At 34.6% G+C, this 25,881-nt stretch overlaps 1 protein-coding gene across 1 annotated transcript in view; it reads right to left on the reverse strand.

Annotated features, from left to right (window-relative positions):
- The window catches only part of PHIP (PHIP subunit of CUL4-Ring ligase complex), a 140,615-nt gene that overhangs the window by 85,360 nt on the left and 29,374 nt on the right, over positions 1-25,881 (reverse strand). Inside the window, 1 exon segment of the mRNA XM_017890728.1 lies at positions 11,978-12,138. Within this exon segment, the coding sequence (XP_017746217.1) occupies positions 11,978-12,138 (161 nt within the window).

Here is a 25,881-nt window from a genome sequence, read left to right on the forward strand (position 1 = left end):
CTTTTTTATAATTCATTTTAAAATCAAATTATTAAGCTAGTGTTTAATCACAAAAGAGAGTAGTAAATCACTTGTTTCATTTTCTTCCCTTTTTTTTTTTTTTTTTTTTTGAGACAAGTCTTGCTCTGTCGCCCAGGCTGGAGTACTGTAGTGCGATCTCGCCTCACTGCAACCTCTGTATCCCAGGTTCAAGAGATTCTCCTGCCTCAGCCTCCCGAATAGCTGGAATTACAGGTGCCCACCACCACAAGCAGCTAATTTTTATATTTTTAGTAGAGACAGGGTTTCGCCATGTTGGTCAGGCTGGTCTCAAACTCCTGACCTCAAGTGATCTGTCTGTCTCAGCCTCCCAAATTGCTGGGATTATAGGCATGAGACACCACACCCAACCTCATTTTTCAATAATGTAAAATGGTCATAATTACTGTGAAAGAGTGCTCATTAATATTATCATTTGTTTATATCAAACTTAGCATAAGCTAGAAAAATCTCAAGAAAATCTGTATAGCCTTTAGCTTATTTAAATCCCAAAACAATGAGACACCAAATTTACGGGATTTTTTTTAAGTCAAGACAATCTTGTCATCAAAGGATGAAGCCAAGGAAGCTAAAAGAGTACATCTCTATACTTGAAAACACAACAGCATACATATTATTTATGAGAACGTGTGTTGAGAAAGGGTGGGAATTAAACAAAATTTACATTTTCCCAATCCTAAGAATTTGGCTTCAAGTACTCTAAAAATTAGCTTAGCCTACTGCCACACCTGAAAAAAACCACACATATTATGATAAAGAAATGTGCCTTAAAAAACAGTCAACACGCTTCTGCACTTTAGGACGAAGGAAGAAAACAGCATCAGACATTTACTCTGTAACCACTGTTATTTCTTCTAGTACTTTTACAGTATGGAGGTAATGGTACCTATTACTTTTCCCTTCAGCATGCAGCTGCATTTCTTACTATAAGCAATTAGCATTTTTTTCTGTATATCCAAAAACAGTTCTGATTTTGTAAATACCTTTAAAACTTCAACATTCTTCAAAATAAAAAGTTTGAGAGGCAAGACTCAAATAAAAACAAATACAGTCATACCTCCTAGATACTGCAGGCTCAGTTCCAGACCACCACAATTAAGCAAGTATTCCAACGAAGCAAATCACACAAATTTTTTGGTTTCCAAGAGTTGTAAGAGTTACATTTACATTATGCTGCAGTGTATTAAGTGTGCAATATCATTATGTCTAAAAAAAAGGGCACACATTAATTTAAAAATACTTTATTGCTAAAAAATGCTAATTAACTGAAACTTCAGCGAGTAGTAATATTTTTGCTGGTGGAGGGCTTTGCCTTGATGTTGACAGCTGTTGGCTGATCAAAGTGGAGTTGCTGAAGGTTGGGGTAGCTGTCACAACTTCTTAAAATAAGACAACAATGAAGTCTGTTGCATCCATTGGACTCTTCCTTTCACAAGAGATTTCTCTGCAGCATGGAATGCTATCTGACAGCATTTTACCCACAGTAGAACTTACTTCAAAATTGGACTCAGCCCTCTCAAATCAAGCCACTGGTTTACCAACTGAGTTCATGTAATATTCCACATCCTTTGTTTTCATTTCAACAATGTTCACAGCATCTTGACCAGGAGCAAATTCCATCCTAAGAAACTACTTTCTTTGCTCATCCATAAGCAGCAACTCCTCCCCCATTTAAGTTTAATCATGAGATTGCAGCAATTCAGTCAGACCTTCAGGCTCCACTACTAATTTTAGTTCTCTTGCTATTGCAGTTACTTCCACCACTCAAGTCTTGAACCTCTCAAAGTCATCCACGGGGGATGCAATCAACTTCTTCCAAACTCCTGTTAATGTTGACATTTTGACCTCCTCCCAAGAATCACGAATGTTCTTAATGGCATCTAGAATGGCGATAATAATTGATTCTCAATTACAGGTGAAACAGGAGGTTTTCGATGTACTTTGCCCAGATCCATCAAATGAATTACTATCCATGACAGCTATAGCCACATGAAATGTATTTCTTAAATAAGACTTGAAAATCAAGAATTACTCCTTGATCCACAGGCTGCAGAATAAATGTATTGTCAGCAAGCATAAAAACAACACTGATCTCCTTGTACATTTCCATCAGAGTTCTTGGGTGATCAGGCATCTTGTTAATGATCAGTAACATCTTGAAAGTAATCTTTTTTTTTTTTTTCTGAGCAGTAGGTATCAACAGTGGGCTTAAAATATTCAGTAAACCACACTATAAAAAGATATGCTATCATCCAGGCTTTGTTGTTCCCTTTACAGAGCACAAGCAAAGCAGATTTAGCATAATTCTTATGGTCCTAGAATTTACAAAATGGTAAATGGACACTGGTTTTAACTTCAAGTCACTAGCTGCATTAGCCTGGAACAAAAGAGTCAGCCTGCTTTTTGAAGCTTTGAAGCCAGACATTGACTTCTCTCTAATTATGAAAGTCCAGATGACATATTTTTCCAATATACAGCTGTTTCACCTGTAATTGAGAATCTATTGTTTAGTGGAACAACTTTCTTCAATGATCTTAGCTAGATCTTTTGGATAATTTGTGGCAACTACTTCATCAGCACTTGCTGCTTCACCTTGCACTTTTATGTTACAGAGATGGCTTCTTTCCTTAAACCTCATGAGCCAACCTCTACTAGCTCCAACTTTTCTTCTGTAGCTTCCTCATCTCTCAGCCTTCACAGAATTAGTTAGGGTCTTGCTCTGTATTAGCCTTTGGCTTAAAAGACTATTGTGGCTAGTTTTGATCTCCTATACAGACCACTTATACTTTCTCTATATCAACAATGAGCTCTTTAACTTCCTCGTGATTTGTGTGCTCGCTGGAGTGGCACATTTAATTTCCTTCAAGAACTTTTCCTTTACATTCACAACTTGGGCTAACTCTTTGAACATGCATTCCTCACTTGCCTTAATCTTTTCTAGCTTTTCTAGCTTTTGAATTAAAGTGAGAGACCTGAGACTCTTCCTCTCGCTTGAACACTAAGAGGCCATTGTAGGGTTATTAATTGGATTAATTTCAATAGGCAGGCCCAAGGAGAGAAAAATGGGGAAGGGTCAGTTGCTGGAGCAATCAGAACACATGTAGCATTCATTGATTTTAAGTTCACCATCTTATAAGGGCACAGTTCATGGCACCCTAAAAGACTTACAATAGGAACATCAGAGATCACAGATCACCATTAACAGTTATAATAATAATGAAAAAGCTTGAAATATTGTTAGAAGTACCGAAATGTGAGACAAGACTTGAGCATATGTTGTTAGAAAAACGGTGCTGACAGACTTGCTTTACTCAGGGTTATCACAAACACACAATTTGTAAAAAATAAAGTATTTGCAAAATGCAATAAAGAAAGGGACAATGAAACAGGGAATGTCTGTATTGGCGTTTTTCATAAAGCTTAGGCAATGTCTAGTAACACATTTGACTTTAATGTTCTCATGAAGAAAAGTTCCACAGGTCTTTGTGACGTGGTTTTCTACTGTTATGCACTTTAGTATCAAAATTCTCCTCAAAATCCAGAAAAAAATGGCCTATGTACTGCCATGAAAACTTCAAACAACTTCAGACACAGGGCCATGAATCATTTCAATTCGATGCAGAAACCAAACAGCACCTAAAGTCCATGCCCCCAAATTTTAATAATTTAATGAGTTTCCAGAGGTTAAGCTTCAAAAGGCCTAATTGAACTATTTATTTATTTAAAGAAAAGCTAAGTTTCAGAACAACTTGATAGAGCTCTTTTTGGTATGGCTTATTTACAGATACTCTGACTATATAAATGAACTACAGGCCTTTCTATGCAAGGCCAAGAAGTCAATTTAGGCCCAGATGTTGCAAAACTATGAGGCAGACAATAAGAGAGGACAATTCTGTTCAGTAATAAAGTCATTTGCAGGAAGCAGCATAAATGACAAGGAATGGTTGAATTTTCTTAGTGAAATCATGCCCCAAAGAGTTGAAGAAATCAATGACTAACATTGATTAACACCGAATGACTAACATTCTTGAGTGTGCAGGATGGCAGCTAAGAAACAACTTGTCCAAACACTGAAACTCCCTCTACTTAAGAGATAGAAGAACTGGCTGAAATCAGCTGGAACCAAGATGGCCAATGGAATCTACACAGAATGAGCTTGCTGACATCAAAGCCTGACTATCTACCACTTTTCATACTAACTACCCTAGAATTTGCTCATGTGACCCATTAGTTAGCATAATGAGATAACTGTGCATATCCAAGGACATTCCAGATCTCCCCCTTCTGTCCACAAACACCTACTAATCTCAGAATTCACCCCTACTGAACTTCTAATAAAAATACTGCCTTGAAACCAGCATGAGGAGACAGATTTGAGCTTGACCCCTGAGTCTTCTTGGGAGTTGACTTTCAATATAAAGCTTTTCTTTTCTCAAAAACCCAGTGTCATAGTATTGGCTTCTAGCACACTGGGCAGCAAGCCCCCTTTGCTCAGTAACACAAGCAGAAAACCGTATACACTGGGAAACCGTTTACTTCTGGTTCAGATAACCTGAGAAACCTTAAAATTAAAATATTCACCTGTATACCTAAAAGAGAGGCATCAATCATACAAAGATTACTACTTTGACATGAAAATAAAAGAAATGATGTGATTTTTTAACTAAAAATATCTTCGAGAATTTGGCATTCCTTGAAAACCTGTTATCTGGCAGAGTCAACAAGGAGAATTTTAATTTCTCTTGAGGCTACTTTACGGCTTTATGAGTCAGAGATCTCATCTCTGATTGTCATTAGAATAAGCAGCAGAAATGAATACCAAAAATGTCTACATTGTCATATTTACTACAATTTCATTTACCTATTCAAGCTAAAAAGTAATCTGCTTTTCTAGCAAAACTAAAAATTGTGTACAATTTAAATTTAGTTCAATTCTTTTCTGGGTCATTTATTTTCTTTCTTACCAATGTATCAGACCTGTGTTTCATTTCCCTTACAAATCAGCCTAAACCTCAGGGTCAAACATTTCAACACATGCCTTATTTCATTCTTGACCTTTATTCATCTATACTACCAATGACCAATCTGGCGCTAATCTAACCATCACTTGCTCTGATACTGCTACCAGGATGCCAAGAAGCATTACGGTAAGGAATATAAGCATACTAATTCCACAACACTACAAATTCATGAATCTCCTATTTACTTGGAAGGCTAAGCATAATCAGCAATCATTTTTTCTGTCTCTTTCAAATACTCTTCTATTGCCAAGCTTTATCACTAATATCTAGAATCCAGTCCCATTTCATAATCAAGACTCTCATCAGATAGACTATTTTATATTGAAAAGTAGAATCTGTTAATTGCAGACCTAATAACTACCTTTCTAAAAAGTCCACACTGCTATTTTATACATCCCACCTCCTTAAAAATCATTACATATCAACAATCTCCTCTCGTATCTTCAAATTTGCTATCTTAGTAGTTTCTTCCTCTCAACTCAGTTTTCCTACACTTTATTGTCCTCTAAATTACCATACTCTGCCTCTTTTCCATTATTAAACATGCTAAATGCTCACTATTGCTTCTATACCACCTCCTATGCACTTAAAATAACTGTGAATTTCAAACGTACAAAAGTTTCAAGAACAGTACAAATGTTTCCCGTATCTCCATCACCACCTTTCTTCCCTCCCTCTCTCTCCATATAACATACAAACATAACTCCATGACCATTAATCTTTATTCTGAACCATTTAAAAGCAAGGCTGCTGACTTCATACCCTATTACCTCTAAATATCAGTGTGTATTTTTCTAAAACATATTTCCCTATGTAAGTTAGGAAATCAATACTGATAACACTACCAATAACAATACTGGTAACAACCAAATCTACAGGCCCCATTCAAATTTTGCCAACTATTTTGTCAACAATGTTCTCTTTTCCTTTTTGGTCCACAAACCCATATACATTATATTTAATTGGCATGTCTCATCAGGCTCCTTCAATTTGGAATACTTTCTTAGGCTTTCTCTTTCATGTCCTCAGCAGGTTATAAAGAATACAGGCCTTACAATCTGCAGGATGACCCAAAACATAGGTCTGTCAATGTTTCTTCATGACCAGATCCATGTCATATTATCTTTTGCAGTAATTCCACAAACAAGAAGCTGTGTTTTTCTCAGTGCACCACTTCAGAGAACACACAATGTCAACGCATCCCAGAGCTAGTGAAGTTAACATGGTTACATTAGTATTTCCAAAGTTTTTCCCCTGTAAATTTGCAATGTTTGCTCTTTAATTGATTAGCATCTTTTGGGGACATATTGCAAGATCTTCAAACTAAGATCTTCTACTGGTCTCTACCCGCTAATTAAAAAAAAAAAAAGAAAATGAGCCACATGAATGAATACTTTGGAGAAGGGAATCCCAGGCAACGTCCTAATGCAAGACTTTAAGTCACAAATGGGCTTCACAAGTCTTAAGTACAAGGGATCAGTGTACCTGAAGTACAGTAGCAGAGAGGAACTTATCTAACAGATATTTGTATGTATTTCCCCTATCAGATGGTAAATGTTTTGCAAGAATGGACATTAGTCATTTTTATATCTCAAATTGTTTGATTCATTCATCATTTGTGGTATGCCTCCTGTATACATCAGATACTCTGCAAGGCACTACAGATCTAAAAAATAACAATAACAAAGACAAAGACAAAACTCACAACTTATTAGGAAAACAGAAATCTGTCATTGGAATGTAATAGGAAAATACAATATAATAGAAGCACAAAGTTAAGTGGCAGTACTCCACATTCTTCTGAATGTCTATCACATCTTTTAACTGTCAAGTTTCAAAAGTTTAGTGTATTCAATTTTTCAATTCCCATTCCCTCTTCAGTGTACTGCAATCTCATTCCTATCTCTAATGCTAAACTGAACATTTTTTGGTCTTAGTCTGTTGGAGCTGCTATAACAAAATACCTTAGACACTTGTTAATTTGTAAACAGAATTTTATTACTCGCAGTTCTGGAGGCTGGGAAGGCCAAGGCCAAAGTGCCAGTAGATGTGGTGTCTGGTAAAGGATCTCTTTGTGCTTCTAGCTGTGTCTTCACATGGTTCCCTTGAGCCTCTTTTGTAAGGGCACTAATCCCATTCACAAGGGCTCCATTTTTTTTTTCTTTTTTTTTTTTTGAGACGGAGTCTCACTCTGTCGCCCAGGCTGGAGTGCAGTGGCCGGATCTCAGCTTACTGCAAGTTCCACCTCCCCAGGTTCACACCATTCTCCCGCCTCAGCCTCCCGAGTAGCTGGGACTACAGGCGCCCGCCACCTCGCCCAGCTAGGTTTTTGTATTTTTTAGTAGAGACGGGGTTTCACCAGGTTAGCCAGGATGGTCTCGATCTCCTGACCTCGTGATCCGCCCATCTTGGCCTCCCAAAGTGCTGGGATTACAGGCTTGAGCCACCGCGCCTGGCCCTAGGGCTCCATTTTTGAGACCTCATCTCCTAAAGCCTTCACCTCTTAATACCACCACACTGGGGATTAGGTTTCAACACAATAATTTTGAGGCGACAGAAACATTCAGACCATAGCAGTCATCAATTACCTTGACAAACCCAAAGGATGTTTTAGAGTACTAATCTTACTTTAGGTTTCTGCCTTTCATGAAATTCTAGTCTCCTGGCTTCTAAGATATCAGACTTTGTTTTTTTCCCCCCTAGCCTCTCAGGCAGCTTCACGGTCTCCATTATTGACTCTTCTTTTGTCTGCTTTAAAAGCTGAAGTTTCAGTCTTCTCATTTTAGATACATACGAGATAATGTATTCCATTTTCCAAGCTGAATGATTCCTAAGCTAAATCTTCTAACCTAAATCTCTGAGTTCCCACTGCCTACTGGGCATTTCTATTTGGCTTTCCACATAGATATCTCCAAGTCAACATGTTTCACCTTCACAAACTTCTCCCCTTAAATTCCTACCACAGTAAATTACAGGACTTCCTAAATGACAGAAGTTAAAAATATGTCATCCTATACTCTTCCATCTCTCTCCCAACATACAAATCAGTCTCTTGAGTCTTACAAATCCTATTTTTAATCTGTCAATTCCATCCCACTGTGACTGTTTAATCCCTGACTTTTTTTATAGATCACTGCCAGAATCTTTTTGCCAATTTCTCTGTATATAGAGTTAGTTTGAATCCATCTTCTACAATAATGCCAAAGGGTTCAATGAAAAGAGAAATTCTACTCACTCTTCTAACCAAATCAATCATTAGCTCTCCACTGCCTTCAGAAAAGAAATCCACTATTTAGCAGGTCACAAAAGTATCTTGATTTTGTACCACACCAATATCTCTAGCTCTTTATGATGAGCCATATTTATTCTATGCCACATCCATTAATACACAATTGCATGTTACATTCTCCCCAAGTCTGTAAATGCCTTTCCCTAAGTGTGCAATATCCAATTCAACTCCTAAAGTTACCAAGCTGTTATTACTCTAGTAAATTTCCCTTACCATCTCCTACCACAAGGTTGGATTAGATACCTATCTCCTATGCTGTCTCAGCGCCTCGTATACCTCCTGCCAAGGTTTTATCACATTATATCAATATTGTTTGTTTACCATCTGTGAACTCTCAAAGAATAAATACTACTTTCAATTCTATATCCCAACGGCTTAGAACAGTAGCTGGTTCATAAAACTCTGAAGTTCATTAAAGGAATGCATAAACTCATTTTCTTTATTATACAATATTAATTAGAATCAGAGAGACATTTTATGTTTCTGAAATGGGGGGAAAACTCTGCTTTTTATATGGTGTTCCATGTACTTTTGAGTGCCTTAGTTGTGAGAATTCATTAACTCTGCTTTTCTCTGGTAAATGTTACTTAAGGAAATGATTTTAAAACCAAGTAAAAAACATTAAAAGGCTAAGAGAGAATTAGGGAACAAAATCTGACTTGGCAATTATGCTATTTCCCTCCTTGGGTTTTTCTCATTAATATAATTAGGAAAGCACCCATTCTTAAAATACTATAGTACAAAATAATGATACGTTTTCCTAATACAGAATATCAATTATCAATTACAATGATTTCCTTTTTAATTCTTGTATACTATTTATAAATAAGATTTGGATAAAAAAATCAAAGATGAAATTTACTAAAATCTATAAGTAGCAGCAGGGAAAATCTAATGACTGCTTACTGTATATTTTGTTCAGTACTAACTATACACATTAATTCACGTAATCCCACAAAAATCCTATGTGGTTGGTACTATTATTATCTACTCCCCTCTCTCTTTAGGAGATGAGAAAACTGGAGATTAAAGAGGTGAGGTAATCTGTCAGTTTCACTAGTAGAAGTCGTAAAGCTGTGACTAAAAGCCCTCTGATGTCAAAGTTGATGCTTTTAACCACAGTACTCTATGCCTCCAGCTATCCTGTTCAGAAAGGACTCAAGAGAATTAATCCCTTGGAAAAAGTTTTCAAATATATATATACAAATATCTTAGAAATAAATCTGCAAGGTCTTAAAATACCAATTATATAAAAAGGAAATATTGATTAGTCCATTACCAAATTGTTATCTCCAAAAATAATAACAGTATGTTCTCGCACAGGAGTGTTTCACCGGTCAATCATGATCTACTATCTTAAAGGCTGATTCTATGTATTTTCAAGACTGATTTCCAAAGGACGAGTGTCTAGTGTGTGCCTAGTGAAATGAAAAAAACACTCAGTGCCCACTTTATTAAAGAATAATATGAATAGTGGACATATGTGTACCCTACCACCACTTGAAGTGAAAATAATAAAAATACAAGAATTTTTTTAAAAAACAGTGCCCTCATATCTTTGTATCTCTTATTATAAGGTAACGTTCTGAAATCTGCAACTACAAATCACCAGTAAAAAATTACAAATGAGACTGAATTTGGCACAATTAACAAATTCTATCACATTCTTAAAAAATAAACATCTTTAGACTTTTGGTAAGACCATATAAAATAGCACAGCGCTACTTTTCTTCCCTTAATTGATGTGCTTTCAACTAAAGAAATAACCAAGAAACAGCTTCCTCTTCACATATTATTCCTGTTCTCTAAATCACGTGCCCTTAAAAGAAATAATCAAATGTCTAGAAAAGGACAGCATTTTTTTTCTGTACAGAGCCAAATAAATATTTTAGGCTTTGCACGCCATATGTTCTCAGTCAAAACTACTCAACTCTGCCGTTGTAGTGCACAGGCAACCATAGACAACATATAAACAACTGAATATGCCTGTGTTTCAATAAAATTGCATTTATAAGAAAAAATAAACTGGGTTTGACACACAGGCAGTAGCATGCTGAACCCTGGTTCAAAAAGCTCTTCCAGTCCATACCTATCAGACTCATCAGATAGCAAAAAGCACACTATTTCACTGTATTCTCCCTAAAGAAATTTCAGAAGATTATATGTCTAATTAATATCAAAACATGTAAAATGCTTCATAAAATATGACAAACAAATGCTTACAATCCCTATCATTTTTAAAGAAAGACTTCCTGCAAGGTTCTTTACAATGGCATAACTTTATACTGACCAAAATGTAATACAAAACACAATGTAATGCCCCTTTTCATTATTTTAATTTATTACTGTTTTGAAAGAATTCTTTCAAACATAAGAAAACCAAATTTACTTTAGGTTTTAGAGGTGAATTTGAATATAACCATATTAAAGTTGAATGGCTAAATTAATTTTCAATTACTATTTGAAAGCAAATTACTACTGTTGGTAGGCACTTCAGCAAATATAGAGATGCCTATTTTCCACTCTGAAAATAATACTTGATACAAGAGAAGGTAAAGGGGGAAAATTCTGATGTAAGAAGTGATCTGCAAATGCCTGAGGTAGATTAGAGTCAAGGGAAAAGAAAAGTATAAAAATGCATTGCTACATCCTGCTATTTAGCTGTTTTACAGATGACTGGGTGTATGGGTAGAGGAGAAGTAGTAGGTATAAATAGGTCTCAGTTTACAAGCAAATTCACTAAAAAGAGGAATCTATAATTGTCATAACTATGTAAAATTCACAGCTGCTCTCTTCAAAGACAGGAAAATTTCCATTTAACTTCCATTTCAAATTTTCTGATTTCAAAAGAAATTAAAAACCTTGTGAACGAATGCATACCTTCAGCCCACAGGGTAGTGTTTAATAATAAATATCATCACAATAGTGTAGTATTATGCTTAATGAATGTAGATGTTAAGGCACCTGAAAATAAAATATTTCCAAAAGTAATTTTCTCACTTAAAATAAAGCTCGAAAGCTTTGCTTTTCTCCATTCTACAGGTTACAAGAAATGATAACAAATATATAAACCTAAAGAAGTTCTTTAAACACAACATCAGATATTTTGAAGAATGAAGTGTTAAGAATAACAGATAATAAGAGTATTAGATATGCTCAGAATCTTTTAGCTTTTTTTAAATCACTATTTTAAGGGAAATTTCTCATAGACAAGCAAGTGGTTTTCTACAGATAATATAAAAAGGTATATTTAATAATCTCATACAATTATAAAAAGGCACATTTAATAATCTCTCAACATACTTAGGAAATGTCCTTGGTTTAAAATTAAAGTTATTTTATGACATTTTGCAAAATGTCAAACTGTATTTGATATATGTTGAGAACTATACTTATTCATGATGCACAAGCATATTATAACTTTGTGCTGCAACATGTCGTTTAGAAACTTTCTGAATTTGGATAAAGTCCAAATTTAACTAAACTCTTCTGTTAGAGTAAGTGAAACCACCTGAATTTCCAGTTTCCTATTAAAAGAAAAAACCAAGATTTTACTTCAAGTTCACCTATAAGCAAAATTTCCTCAATTACATATATGAAAATAAATAATACTTTATAAATTACTTACAGTAAATATCCGTCTGCCAGTTCGATCAAAAGTTACACAGTACACAGATGACAAGTGTCCAAGAATTCGTTTATGCATTTTCATGTGCTGATACACAGCAGTTGGAACAAGTCGCTCAAGTCTGTATTTCCCGTTCAGCTTCCTTGAAAACAGAGTATCCGCTACCAAGAAAAAGAAGGAAAATAAATGTAATCTGGAAATTAATTTTCTTAAATTATCACCTTTTAAGAATTCATATATTCCAATTTGTCATGTGCTGGTAAAAATAAAGATGCTTTCTGATATACACGGCTTCTAGTTAAAAGTCTTTAAAGTACTGAATAAAAACATTGTTTCACCTAAAATAAGTCAGGCACTATCATTCTCACTTTGTAAGTAGGCAAATGGAGTTAAATGACCTGTCCAAAAATCACAAAGTAAGGCATGAAGCTAGGATTAAAGCTCAGATTTCTTTACTCTCTGGCTAGCGCTCTTTAAAAACCTAAAGCATTTATATGTTATTTCCTTAAAAGCTGTCTACGAAATAGTTTTTCTTACAAAGGCACTTAAAACTGGAACCCGGTGTACTTTTCGTTAACCAGTAACACTTGAACACTCTAAATCTGACAGGCAGAATGATATTTAAAAATATCTTTGTAGCAAGTGAAGACAAAGGAATACATCATTTGCATTATTAAAAAATAATAATTAAACCTGGAATCTTGCCAAACACCTGTATAATGATTCCTTATTTAGAATCCATTAGCTTTCCCTTTCAACTCATTCATTCTAATCATCATTCAAGATTTGACTGAAGTTTATCTTCTGTCCCAAAGCTTGATACATTGACTCTAGCCGAAAATGTCCTCTTCCATCTAAATTACTACTCTACTTATTTTCTATACTGGTAACTTATGGACAAAGAAGGTGCTCAATAAATATATGTTGACTGATCTGCAGGCACATTGTTAACCTACAGATGATCTTCTAATACAGGCTTTTTTTTTTTCTAACAGTGACTGCCATCTACATTGGGTAATTAGCACTAGGTTTCTCACTTGAATTCAGCCTTAAAGAAAACTAAATATATATACAAACTACTACTTAACCAAGGTACAGAGCCCAGTAATTATGCCCTAAAGTTGGTAAAACATAAATATATTGGTTGTATTATAAAGAATCTCAGTATTGCTTATATTATTCACATCCAATAAATGTTTGGCTCATACTATATTTCCAGCCACTCTGCACCGCACTGCCCCCACCCCAAACCCCCAAAGAATCTTTGGGCCTGGTGAGGACATATATAGCCTTTACAGGTTCCTAAGCAATAATATTTCAAAGAATAATTACACTATGCTTGTATGTTCTTTTATCACAGCAATAATTTTATATTCTGATACAGTATTTCTCTTGCTGTTAGCATGTAAGTTCTATGCAACAATCTACTGCAACACTTGGGAATTTCTAAGACAAGGTATGACAGTCGTGAATTAGCATATTTAGGCTTAAGTTGGTTATATAACAATTTAACAGACACTCAGTAAGTTTCAATCATAGCCTTGCCCCTGATACATTTTCTTCATGCCCATGAATGGCCTGGTAAAAGACATCCTCCAATGCTTTGGCTCCAAACGTATTTAATGCAAGAATCACACAAAAACGACAGACGTCAATTTTCCTGCCAAATGAGAACTAAAATCATCTTATCCAAACACCAAGGATCATTCACATCTCAGACTCACCTGTCCGTTGTAAGAAAATAAGTGATGACATGCCACATAAACATTGACAGTATTACCAAGATGTACTTTAACTCTAACCAAATCAAAATGTCGAATTTTAGGAAACTAACAGTGTTCAGGTGTGAAAATATGATTGTTGGAAATAATATATCAAGACACGTTTCTTAATGATGATTGAGCATTAGTATATAGGTCCGAATTTTTAAGATAAATTTGTTATAAAGACCATCTAAAAATCAGAGATGATGAAGCATTTTATAAGCAAAAACTACTTCTCTTAAAAGAAAATGTTACTGCTTCTTAAACACAGGTTTTACTGAATCTTTGACCTAAACTGGGATTAAATCCATTTTCATTTTGGAAGCCAATTGAAAAAAAATAATAAGAATAACCTTTTCAAAGTTACTTTACAGTCAAATTTTCAAGCAACATTTTCCAGAATTAGGTGAAATATATTTATAGCTAACACTATATTCCACAGTATCATTTGTAATGCTTAGCTACCAAGTAACTATTGGCTATCTATACTATGACTATATTCTGAAGGAAAAGGTACTTAGCAGAGTCCTGGCTCTCAAACATTTACAAACTTGTGTAACAGCACTAAAAGATGTGACATACAGAAAGAACATATGTAGATTCCCAGGTAATAAGGTGGTGGTTCAAACTTTCTAACCATAGGATTTAGAGAAGAAAATATAAGTATAGTTCAGTATTTGCACAACTGAAGAGGTTGAATGTGAGGAAGCCTTGACCATATCAAACAGGTAGATAATTTTTATAAAGACAGAAGGATGAGCTAGGACTCACATTCGATGAACTCACATTTTCTTTTATAATACCATTTGGAAAATGTCTATCTCTCCTATCAGATCTTAAGTACCTTAAAGACAAAAACTGTCTTATGTTTCTCAAACCTGAGTATAGAGCCTTTTAAATTTAAAAAGTATGTAAATAAATCTTCCTTAATAATAAGATATACAAGATGGTTCAATTTAATTTATAGTTTTATGGCAGAATGGCAAATGGCAATTATTCACTTTCTAAAGAAATTAGTACGAGACCAATTAAATTTTTGAGTAAAAAGGAAATGACTCTTCGATTATTGGAAGTCCGTAAATTTTATTAAACTAGAACATCAATTTTTAAAATGAGCATGGTTAAACAGATAAGGGGACACAAAGGGATAAATTCTTTATAGGATATTATAATTTAACCTAAAATCAAGAAGCATATATGACTTTCATTTTAAAGTACATTTATTTTTGTAAGTATAGTGATAGCAATTACTCTTAAATAAGGCTTACTAAAGCAAATCTCTACTCTTTTTTTCACTTGGCAAATTCTTTTTTATCCTCTAGGATCAGTTCAAATGCAACCTCTTCTAGGAAGATTTCAAAAGCATCCTAACTGGTTGCCCTACAACATCGCTCCTCTGTTCAAAACTGCAATGCTCTTCATTTCATTCAGAATAAACACCAACTTCCTGATACCTCAGCCTAAGACGGCCCTGTAGAAACTTGTCTCCTATTATCTCTGACCTTACCTGCTACTTCTCGCCTTGACCTGCTCCAGCCACTCCAATCTCCTGTTCTTCCAACACACCAGACATGCTCCAAACTTAGGTTTGCACTGGCTGTTCCCTCTTCACGCAGTCTTTCTCCACATATGGCTAATTCCCTTATCCCTTTCCAAGTCGTTTCTCAGATGTCTGCTACCTTCTGAATAAAGCCTAACCTAACCAGCCCACTGAAAATAGCAATACAACCCCTGCCATCACCCATAACTCCTGATCCCCTTTTATTCAGCTTTATATTTGCTCTTCATCTATCACTTATTACCAGACATATTTATTTACTATATTCATTGCTTATTTCCTGCTTCCTCCTACTACAACATAATAAACTTCATATGGGCAGGATTTTATTTTGTTATCTGATTAGCCTAAGAGCTGATAATGATGGCTAGCAATTAGTAGATGACTGACACAGGTTGGTGAATTAACAAATAAACTACATATTAATAAGAATAATTAGTTTGGTGGGTACAGTGACTCACACCTGTAATCCCAGCACTTTGGGAGGCTGAGGTGGGCAAATTACTGGAGGTCAAGAGTTCCAGACCAGCCTGGCTAACATGGTGAAACCTCATTTCTACTAAAAATACAAAAATTAGCTGCCAAGGTGGTAGGCGCCTATAATCCCAGCTACATGGGAGGCTGAGGCAGCAGAAGAGCTTGAACCCGGGAGACAGAGGTTACTGTGAGGTGAGATCACGCCACTGCACTCCAGCCTGGGCAACAGAGCAAGACTCTGTCTCAAAACAACAAAAATAACAACAACAAATTAGGTTTAAGAGTTAAAAAAAAAAAAAGGAAGATTTAGCTCACAGATTAAAGGATTCGAAATATCTCTAAGTAGTGCTTCATTTTAACTGCCTGCTAAATGAATTTAATTGGGAAATAAGGGGGTAATGTATTCACTTAAATTTCTGAATATAGAGCATAAATGAAATAAAAATTCCAGAAATCACTGTTATCCATTTGAATAAAGTCTGAAGTTAAAAAGGAGCAAATACTGAAAAGTGTCATTTACAGCAAATCATTCAGAACAGTCTTTGAAATAAAGTATAGGTGCTCAAGTCTACAAAACTAATTAGTAGAGATGAACAAAAGGCCCACAACTTCTTAAACATCAGATGTAACTATGTGCATATTCAGCCCTTGGGTTCTCATCCATTACTTCTTTAGGTGCTAGGATAACAAGTCAAAGTCAAATTCCCCCACAAGTCATTTCTTACTTCACACCTATTTTTCAAGAATTGATTTACTTATCCAATCATAATACTAATGCAAATTTGAGAACATAAATGAAAGAAGAAAAACCCATAATTCTATTGCCTATAGCAATCAATTTTAAAATTTTGCAAAGGTTTTCCTCATAAACAGCATTTTAACAGCTATGTTGTATTCCTTAATGAAATAAGAGGTTTTAAGTCTGACAGACCTGTGTTCAAATTTGTCACTATGGAGACTTTAAGCAAGCTACTCTTTCTAAACTTTAATTTCTCCAGTTACATTATTAGAGAAACATTTCCATTTACCACAATATACCTGGCTTTCATATTATGCTGTTCTTTGACATCCCACAATTTCACAAATTTTACATAGTCAATTCTATTAATATCTTCTACTGCTTTAATATGAAGTCCTCCTACTCAGCTCAACAGTACAATAAACATCTACTTACTTTTCTTCTACTTTTTTGTGGTTTAGATTTCTCACTTAACTCTTGAATCCATCTACAATTATAATACTCATTATGAGGTCTCTAAAGATTATGTTTTTCTACCTCAAGTAATTGACCATTTGTTCCAGTCTTTCCATTTACTGAATAATTCTTTTCTATTAAATTCTGATTACATTATCATATATACGGTTATATATATGTGTGTATTTTTTTTTCTGTGCTGGGCCACTGACATAACCGACAGTCTATTTATATGCCAATACCAAAATTTTAACCTTACATTCAATTATGTTTTAATATTTATTTGTGTATTCCTCTCGTAAGTCCACTTAAAAATGTTGTATATTGATTATTTGTTAATTTTGAAAATAAACAGAAAGTTAAAAAATTTTTGTTGGAAATGTAAATTTAACTCTACTACCAAACTGATACCTTTCTATCTAGAACATGGTGCTTTCTTCCTGTTGCTGGGCCCAAGTTTTCAATGCAGATGATTTTTTAAAAAGATAAACATAATGAAGTTACCTCATTTTCTCTCACTATATCATTTGAACCAAGTTCATAAAGAAAAAGGTAGCTGGCATAAAAGAGTATCTGCAATAACCTTAATAACTACATTTTGAGGGCACTAGAAAAATACACGATAAAAAAAAAAAAATCCCTGCAAGTAAGTACTATAGCAGAAATACCATTAGCTCCCTACAAAATGTTTAGGCTTTTTTCTCCTTTTGCAAAGATCTTTGTAAAATGAACACGCACACATGATAAAGCTGCAATAAATTACCCAAGATCAAAATTAACCATGGTTAAAAAAGATGACTTGGAAAAAAATGAAAATGACTATGAATTAACAAAATACAAAGGTTAGTGTTTTTTGTTATTATTGTTTTCTAACTGTTAATAACAATATAACATGCTATATAATACCTACTCCAGTGTAGGAAAGCTGTTCCCTCCTAATCAGAAATGGAGGACCACAAAAACAGTGCTTACAACTTCTGCCAACTCATGAAAGCAGAGCCCTGCTGACAGCCTAATGAAATGCAAGGAAAAGCATGTAGCTGTAGATTCTAAAACCTGGAGAACCAATTTTTGTACAGTAGAAGAATTAAGTGAGGAGGCACAAGAATATGTAACTTGGAAGGTAACTTAGTAAAATTTGGGCCTTTTCTGAAGCAGAATCGGGGGGTACTCAGACAAGAAGCATCAGTATTTTAAGAGAAGGTTTTCATTAATTTTACTTAATTCATGTTTTACCCTTTTTTGACTAGTTTTTTTTTTTTTTTTTTTTTTTTTGAGACAGAGTCTGACTCTGTCACACAGGCTGGAGTACACCAGTGCAATCTCTGCAGCCTCCACCTCCTGGGTTCAAGCAATTCTCATGCCTTAGCCTCCTGAGTAGCTGGGTGCACAGATGTGTACCACTATGCCTAGTGTTTTTTGTATTTTTAGTAGAGACGGGGTTTTGCCATGTTGGTCAGGCCGGTCTCGAACTCCCAGCCTCAAGTGATCTGCCCGCCTTAACTTTCCAAAGTATTGGCATTACAGGCATAAGCCACCATGGCTGGTCTTGACTAGTTTTATACTGTGATTCTAATTAAAGAAAACACTTGGAAGGAAAGCTCCCAGGTTTTCTGTAAATAAAATGCAAAAGTAATTAAAATTTCTAATTAACAACTACAGAAATGATTCCTAAATTAATAAAAGAGAGTAAATTCTAAATAATCAGTACTAGGTTTCATTTTAATCTCCACAACCTGTATTAATAAAGGTTTTGGCTTGCAACATACACAATTAATAACTATCACTGTAAAACAAGAGTTTGGAACTCTGACACAAAACTTGAGTGAACTATAAAAATGCTGATAAAAACTTAAGAGTACATGAAAACAAATTCCAAACTGATTTACCCATACACGCCATCTCCAATTTCAGAAGATAATTAGATTTTCCAAGAAAATAATGCTATATTCATGACTGGACATCAGAGAGCAATGTCTGTAAAAGTGACCTTCCAAGTTCATCAGTCCATTAAAAGTCCAAATAGTTGTTTATATATGGTGTTGGTGATTTCAGAATTTCTATCAGATAAATGCATTGTGTGGCATAAAGTAATAAGGCATAAAATTACTTGAAATGTTATTCATTTTAGAGATCTATGAAAATGTTCTAATGAAAAGGAAATGAGTGAGGGTTACAAAAAAATTGCTAATCATAATTTTCTAACAGAAGTTATGCTAAAGCCAGGCATCAAACACTTGAGAAAATGGCTACAAAGGAAGAGGAAAGCAACAAATGTTTAGAGTTATGAGAGGTTTTTACTAGGACTTCAAGAATCTGATGATAAAAAAAGTCTTATCTGCTGCAATTAATGATGTGGGTATAAATGTCACAATACAGTACACAACGAGGAGAGGAAAAAGGCTACAGAACACTCTTGTGTAGCAAGTTTAGAGAATAACAGCTAGTATTTACTGAGTGTTTTACTACATGCCAGGCACTATTCAAAGTATTTTACATATATTCTCATTTAATCCTCACCAATCCTTTGAGGTGGGTACTTCTATTATCCCCAATAAGCAGATATTCCTTACCAATAAGGAAACTAAAGGATAAAATGTAATTTACTAGAGGTGGAGTCCAGGTTTAAACTCAGGCAGTCTGGTGCCAAAGACTATACCCTTAACTATTACATGCTGCCTATGTAGATCAATGTTAGAAAAGAAAGACTGAAAGAAAACATGCCAAAGTATGTATAGCAGATAAGGAGTGAGACTGATTAATTTTTGAGCTGTTCTGTTTTCTAAACTTTCACCATTGAACATATGTTCATTCTAATTTTTTGTAACTCAATCTACCTCAAGGAATTCAAAAAAGCAATATGAAAACGCTAAAATATCTAAAGAGATTAGCTTAAATTCAAAGACTGACAAAAATAAACCTAGAGATAAAGATGCGAGGAATTTAAATTTATTTAATCATAAAAAAGAAACACTAATGCCTAAGCATATTACAGTATATGAATGCATATTATACTACAGAGAATGACAATTGCGTATTTGAAAATGGACTGAAAAAACGGTATGCTATAAAGGAAGAATTCACATCAGTTTTGATTTGCAAGTTGTGAGATAATATTACGAAGCAGGCCATCAATTTCGTTTGTAAGTTTTATTTGTGTAATCTTTTCCATTGAATTTTTAAACTAAAAGAAAAACATGTCAAAGATAGTTTAGGTTCAATTTTATTTAGGAGGGAACCGTATAAGGAGGAATGTTTAATTCACTATAGAGTCACAACGGAAAGACCCGTTACTATCACAGGTATCAAGGAAGTAATGACAACCAAATACTCATAAATCGAGGGCCAGAGATAATTCTGGGAAATTATTCAATACACGTCGGTTTACTTCTACAGGACCATTTGATCTCTACATCATACTGTACCAGCAAGTAGCAACCAACCAACATCGAAACAGGACAAATAAATCACCATAATAGTAACTATAATGCATGACAGTTCCAACTTCAGTTCAAGTACAAAGAACCGGGCTGCAACATAAAAAGGTAATTCTGTAGTCACCTTTTTGTCTACAAAAAAAGGAGGGCAGGTAACTGGGAATAGAAGAGTAAGGGGAAATAGTCACCTGAGCAACATAGCACCCACGAGAGCTTCTCTCTTTGCTTTAATACTATAACTAAAATAATCAGTATGCACAGCAGCTACTTTCCAGATCTCTAGATATTCAATTTTGGTGTTTAGCTGCACCTCCTGTTTGAAACATATTATGTTTTTAAAATTTAGCAGATACCATAAAGATGAATAATGTCTGAAAAGGAAAACCCAAATACTAAACTAAAATAAAATACAGAAAATGAAAAGATGATTCCAAGAGTTCAGCAAAAACTTTCATGAACCAACGACATAAAGAGCACTAATAAAAAGGGTAGATATGATAATTAGGAATAGTATTTAATCTTCTTCCTATTTTACTTCCTGGAAACCAGTCTGATGCTACTTCAAGTAGAAAACACACAATGACCTAATGTTTTCGGTTTTAAATATTTTTAAATGTTTATAGTTATTTTAATAACAATTTTTCTTTTAAATAAACATTTTTTAAGTTAGGTGGGTCTTTTTAATGTCAAACATTTTAATCACTCAATTTTGAGTCAACAAACATTTATAGAGCACCTATATGAGCCAAATATGGGCTAGAGGATATAAGAGGGAAAAAGAAAAGACATAGTACTTACCCTCATGGAGATTGCAGTCTAGCAAGGAAGAAAGACATGAAATAAGGACTTACAACAATGTTAAGTGTTATCAAATAGAAGGTATAGGGAAATCTTGAAATCTATAGCAAAGGGTTCTAATCACATTGGGGGTGGGGGGTGGATATCTGGGAGTCTGGGAAAACTTCTCTGAAAAACTGACATTTAAATTAAGACCTGAAAAATGAACAGCCACAGAATGCTGATGGGAGCGGAGCATATTCCAGGTTGAGGAAACAGCATATGCAATAGTCTGAGGCTGGAAAAAGCACAGCATTCAAGCAACATAAAGAAGTCAGGATTGACTTGCACACAGAGCACAGAAAGGGCAAGTGTCAAGAGAAGAGACGAGAAGGTAGGGGGGTGGACTATATAGAATGCTTTCTAAGCTATGTTAGGTATTTTGGACTAAATTCCAGCAATTATGAGTTGAAGTTTTGAGGGAGAAGAGTGCAGTAACACACATAGTAAGATTTATTTTGGGATAATTCATTGTAGTTTTCTCTTGACCACAATGAGAATGAATTGGAAAGGATATAACTAAAAGCAAAAGCTAACTTTGTAAAAGAAATCAAAGGGCTCTGAAAACAGAATTTCATTTTAGAAAAAAATTAATCATCTTGACACCAAAATTATCAACACTTTCTCAAAGAATTAAATACCTTATCTCATAAGTATCTATCTGACACTACATAAAAATTGAAAGAACACACCACATTTCATTGTGTCTAGAGTTCAAATACTGAGGCAAAATTCAAACAACTGCTATTCCCAAATCAACAAATGGACAGAGCTGACACATTAACACATAATTTCACAGAGAAGGCAAAAAGGTGCTATATAAATGTGACATAAAGTTAAAAGCATAAGGTCTGAGGTACATGCATACATACACACACAAAAACAGAGATATAATGTCATTGGTTACTGCTCTTCTAAGCTTCAGTTTCGTCATTAATAAAGTAGGATCAGCTGAGTATGGTGGCTCACACCTGTAATCCCAGTACTTTGAGAGACCAAGGTAGGTGGATTACTTGAGGTCAGGAGTTCGAGATCAGCCTAGCCAACATGGTGAAACATTGTCTCTATTAAAAATACAAAAATTAGCCAGGTGTGCTGGTGCATGCCTGCAGTCCCAGCTACTTGAGAGGTTGAGGCAGGAGAATGGCTTGAACCTGGGAGGAGGAGGTTGGAGTAGGCCGAGATTGCACCACTGCACTTCAGCTTGGGCAACAGAGCGAGACTCAATCCCCAAAAAAATTAAATTAAATTAAATTAAAAATGTAGGGTTATCTTAAAGAGTTGCTATACAAAACAGACGAGACAAAATGTTTTGCAAACTCAAAGGTATTTTATACTAACATCGATATGGACTGTCCCTAAATAATCAAATCTTCATGTGTCATAAAAGTTAATTTAACTGAACAGTTTTGTTTACTTTTAAAAGACTTTTGTTGGAGACCAATTTTCCCCCTGAGGCTTCCTAATGGAGCCGAACAAATTATTCCTTTGTTTATAAAAATACCTATTCAGCCCGATCTGATCATGGACTTCCCAGGTCCAAAAGATGTCTGGGAAAACACTGAAATATGTAACTTCAAAGGATCCCTGAAGAAATTCAAAACAGTCATGACCTTATGAGAAAATAATATCATAATTTGCTTCACCTACACAGATATGAATATTTAACAAAATCAAACCCAATAATCACTCTGGAAAAATAGGTGATACAAACTAAAAGGGAAAATGGCTAGTGATTCCTAATTACAACTGGAATTGCTTGCCAGATGTTTTACACAAAGTGGAGGGGATATCCCTCATCACATCTATAACCTAAAACCAAATGTTATCCTATTAGTTACAGAAGAAATTAAAACACAACTAGCTACAAAAGCAACAATTTAAACTCACCTAAGGGAGTTTCATTTCTTCAAAGTTCCGCCCCCTTTATTTGTCAACCATTAATTTGAAAAGAAATTTAAGCAGAAGAAAAAATATATATATATATTTTATACATTTGATACTTTCGCATAAGGAACATTATTTCCCTAAAAAAAAAAAAAGCCAATACACCTTGAAAGTCTCTCACAGCTAATCTGTTTTAAGAGGCAAAAAAAGGGAGGAAATAGAAAGGCAAGGGAGGGGGCTAGGGAGAAAATAGTTAATAAAACAACAAAAACTGTGTCAAACAGAAATATGAAGATCATTCAGGGAAAACACTAAAAAACAAAGACCAAGACAAAAAAGAATATAACTGAGTCAACGATCGTTGAACAAAAAAAAGCATAAAACCTTTATAAGACTAAAATTATGACTAGAAAAATATAAGAAAATGAGCTCTAAAATAAAATGGTTACTGAGAAACAATAGGTTAAAATAAACATATTTAAATAAGTGATGAGTAGATATCTAAGTAGGAATAAAGTATGGATTGAGTAAGAAAATGGAAAGAAAAAACACTGAATACAACATATTAGAAAAAGATAAATGAACAGGAAAAAAACCCCACATATTATATCCTATAATTTGCTGAATTATATGTAACTATTAACTTATATATTAAAATTATGTAATCTCACATATTTGTAATATAAAAATCATTGTAATAATTATGTAAGAAATATGAGGAAAAATATAAACCTAAGAGTCTAAGAAAAAAAAAAACCTCGATTGAATAAATTTATGAAATTACCAGCTACAGAGTAATTCAAACACAATATTGGAAATATGGCAAAATACAGCACAAGGTGAGAAAGAAGAATCTTCTCTACAAAGATTTGCATCTAGCTTTAAGTGACTCTTTGCTATCTTTATTCAAACTAGTTTTCTCAGAGAATCACAAATTGTAAATGTAGACAAGATTTAAGACTTTTTTTTTTTTTTAATGCAAAGGCTTCTTAGCATTAATTGGATGTCTGGGTAGTAAAGCTATTTTTCAAGGCAAAGCTTTTTCCTTACACTCAAATATGTCTAAGAATCAGGATTCTCAAAACTCCTTATCCTCACCCAAAACTGCAGAACTTAATAGGAACCCTCCACAAACAAGTAAAATAAAATAATGGAAATACCTAGGCAAAACACCAAAAAAAGATGACAAATGAAAGACCTAGAGGTAAGAAGTTTACTTTGCTAACATGTCAAATGTAAGAAAAATGCAAACAAAGCATCAGCAAAAACTGCTTTAATTTAATGTATTACAATCTTTTTCACAAGATAAACATGTATTAAAACAATTTCCAAATTTAACCTTAAAAATCTCTTTAATGTATTTAGGTCTCTTCTTTCCTATCTCCCCTTACCCATGCACATTTATTACTGAAGTATAAGCAAATATAGAATAAACTATATCTTAAAACAGGCATAATGTGGGTATGGAGGTAAGAGAAAGGACAATACCAAAGATCCGCTAATACCTTCGGAAGTAAATGCTGCTATGCCAAGTACACACTCACATCTCTCTACCGCAATAAAAGAATCACAAGCTAGTAATAATAACAGATCAGTGGGATCTTTTGTCTTTGCTTTTGTAAACAGTATTAAAGGAGGTTCTAGAGCACTGGAAGGCAGCGGACCACTTTGGGTCTCTTGCTGAGACTGAGTTCTAGTTCAATTTTCACAACTTACATCAAAGACATATTAGAAAAAGATAAATGAACCTTTGAAAAGGTTCAAAGTAGTTGGGAATTATAAGCACATAATAAAATAAAACAGGGTAAGAAAATACTGAGGCAAGTTCAAGTGGGTTCTCAAATTGTACAGGTATGTATTTTACATTCCAAGTGTAATGAACTGATAACCCAGTCTACTCATAAACCTTAATTTCTTAAAAATCAGTTTCTGGTTTGGTGATTTTATCTTCTCTTATCATTCTGGGATCAAGTTTCTCTTCTTTCTACCAATCTTCATTCCATTTTTGTAATGCCTTACCCACCTTTGAACTTTTCTTGTCCCATCCCACTGTATCAATTTCATCAACTACCTACTACTTTTCATTTAATATTTACTAATGCTGAAGAGTTGGGTCTCTAAAGAGCGATAAAACATAATGTCTGTCCTCCAGGACCTAAAGTATATTAGAGGAAACAAAGGTAAACAGCCATAATCATGTGATAAAATCAATAGTAGAAATAAGTAAAACCACTTAATTCTGCCCAGTTTAACATCCGAGTTTTAAAGAATAAACAGATATTTGCAGAATGTACAGAAAACAGAAGGGCATTCCAGAGAGAAATAAAACATGTGAGGAGACAAAAGAATGAAAACCAACATGGCTGATTCTAAGAACTGCCAAAGAGTTGTACTAAGCTAGAGCACAAAGTGCAGGTGAGGACACGGCAGGAAAAGTGTGAAAAGGTCAGTCTTGTGTGATAGTGTCACATTAAAATGGCTGATACTATCATTCAGTCACTCTCAATGGGGGAAAGGAGGAGGCATGACACGACGATATGTGCATTTCAAAAAGTTTAGAGCAGTGATAATTTTTGCCCAGGAGATATCTGGCAACGTCCGGAGACTTGTTAAATTGTGACAAGGCAGTAGTGGGGATGATACTGGCAATTAGCAAGCAGAGGCCAGGGATGCTAATAAACATCCAACAATGCATAGGAAAGCTGCCTACACCCAGGAATTATCTGGCCCAAAATGTCTCAACAGTGCCA

Source organism: Rhinopithecus bieti, unplaced genomic scaffold (assembly GCF_001698545.2).
Source record: "Rhinopithecus bieti isolate Rb0 unplaced genomic scaffold, ASM169854v2 scaffold_20307, whole genome shotgun sequence".
In the NCBI taxonomy this organism is placed as follows: domain Eukaryota; kingdom Metazoa; phylum Chordata; class Mammalia; order Primates; family Cercopithecidae; genus Rhinopithecus; species Rhinopithecus bieti.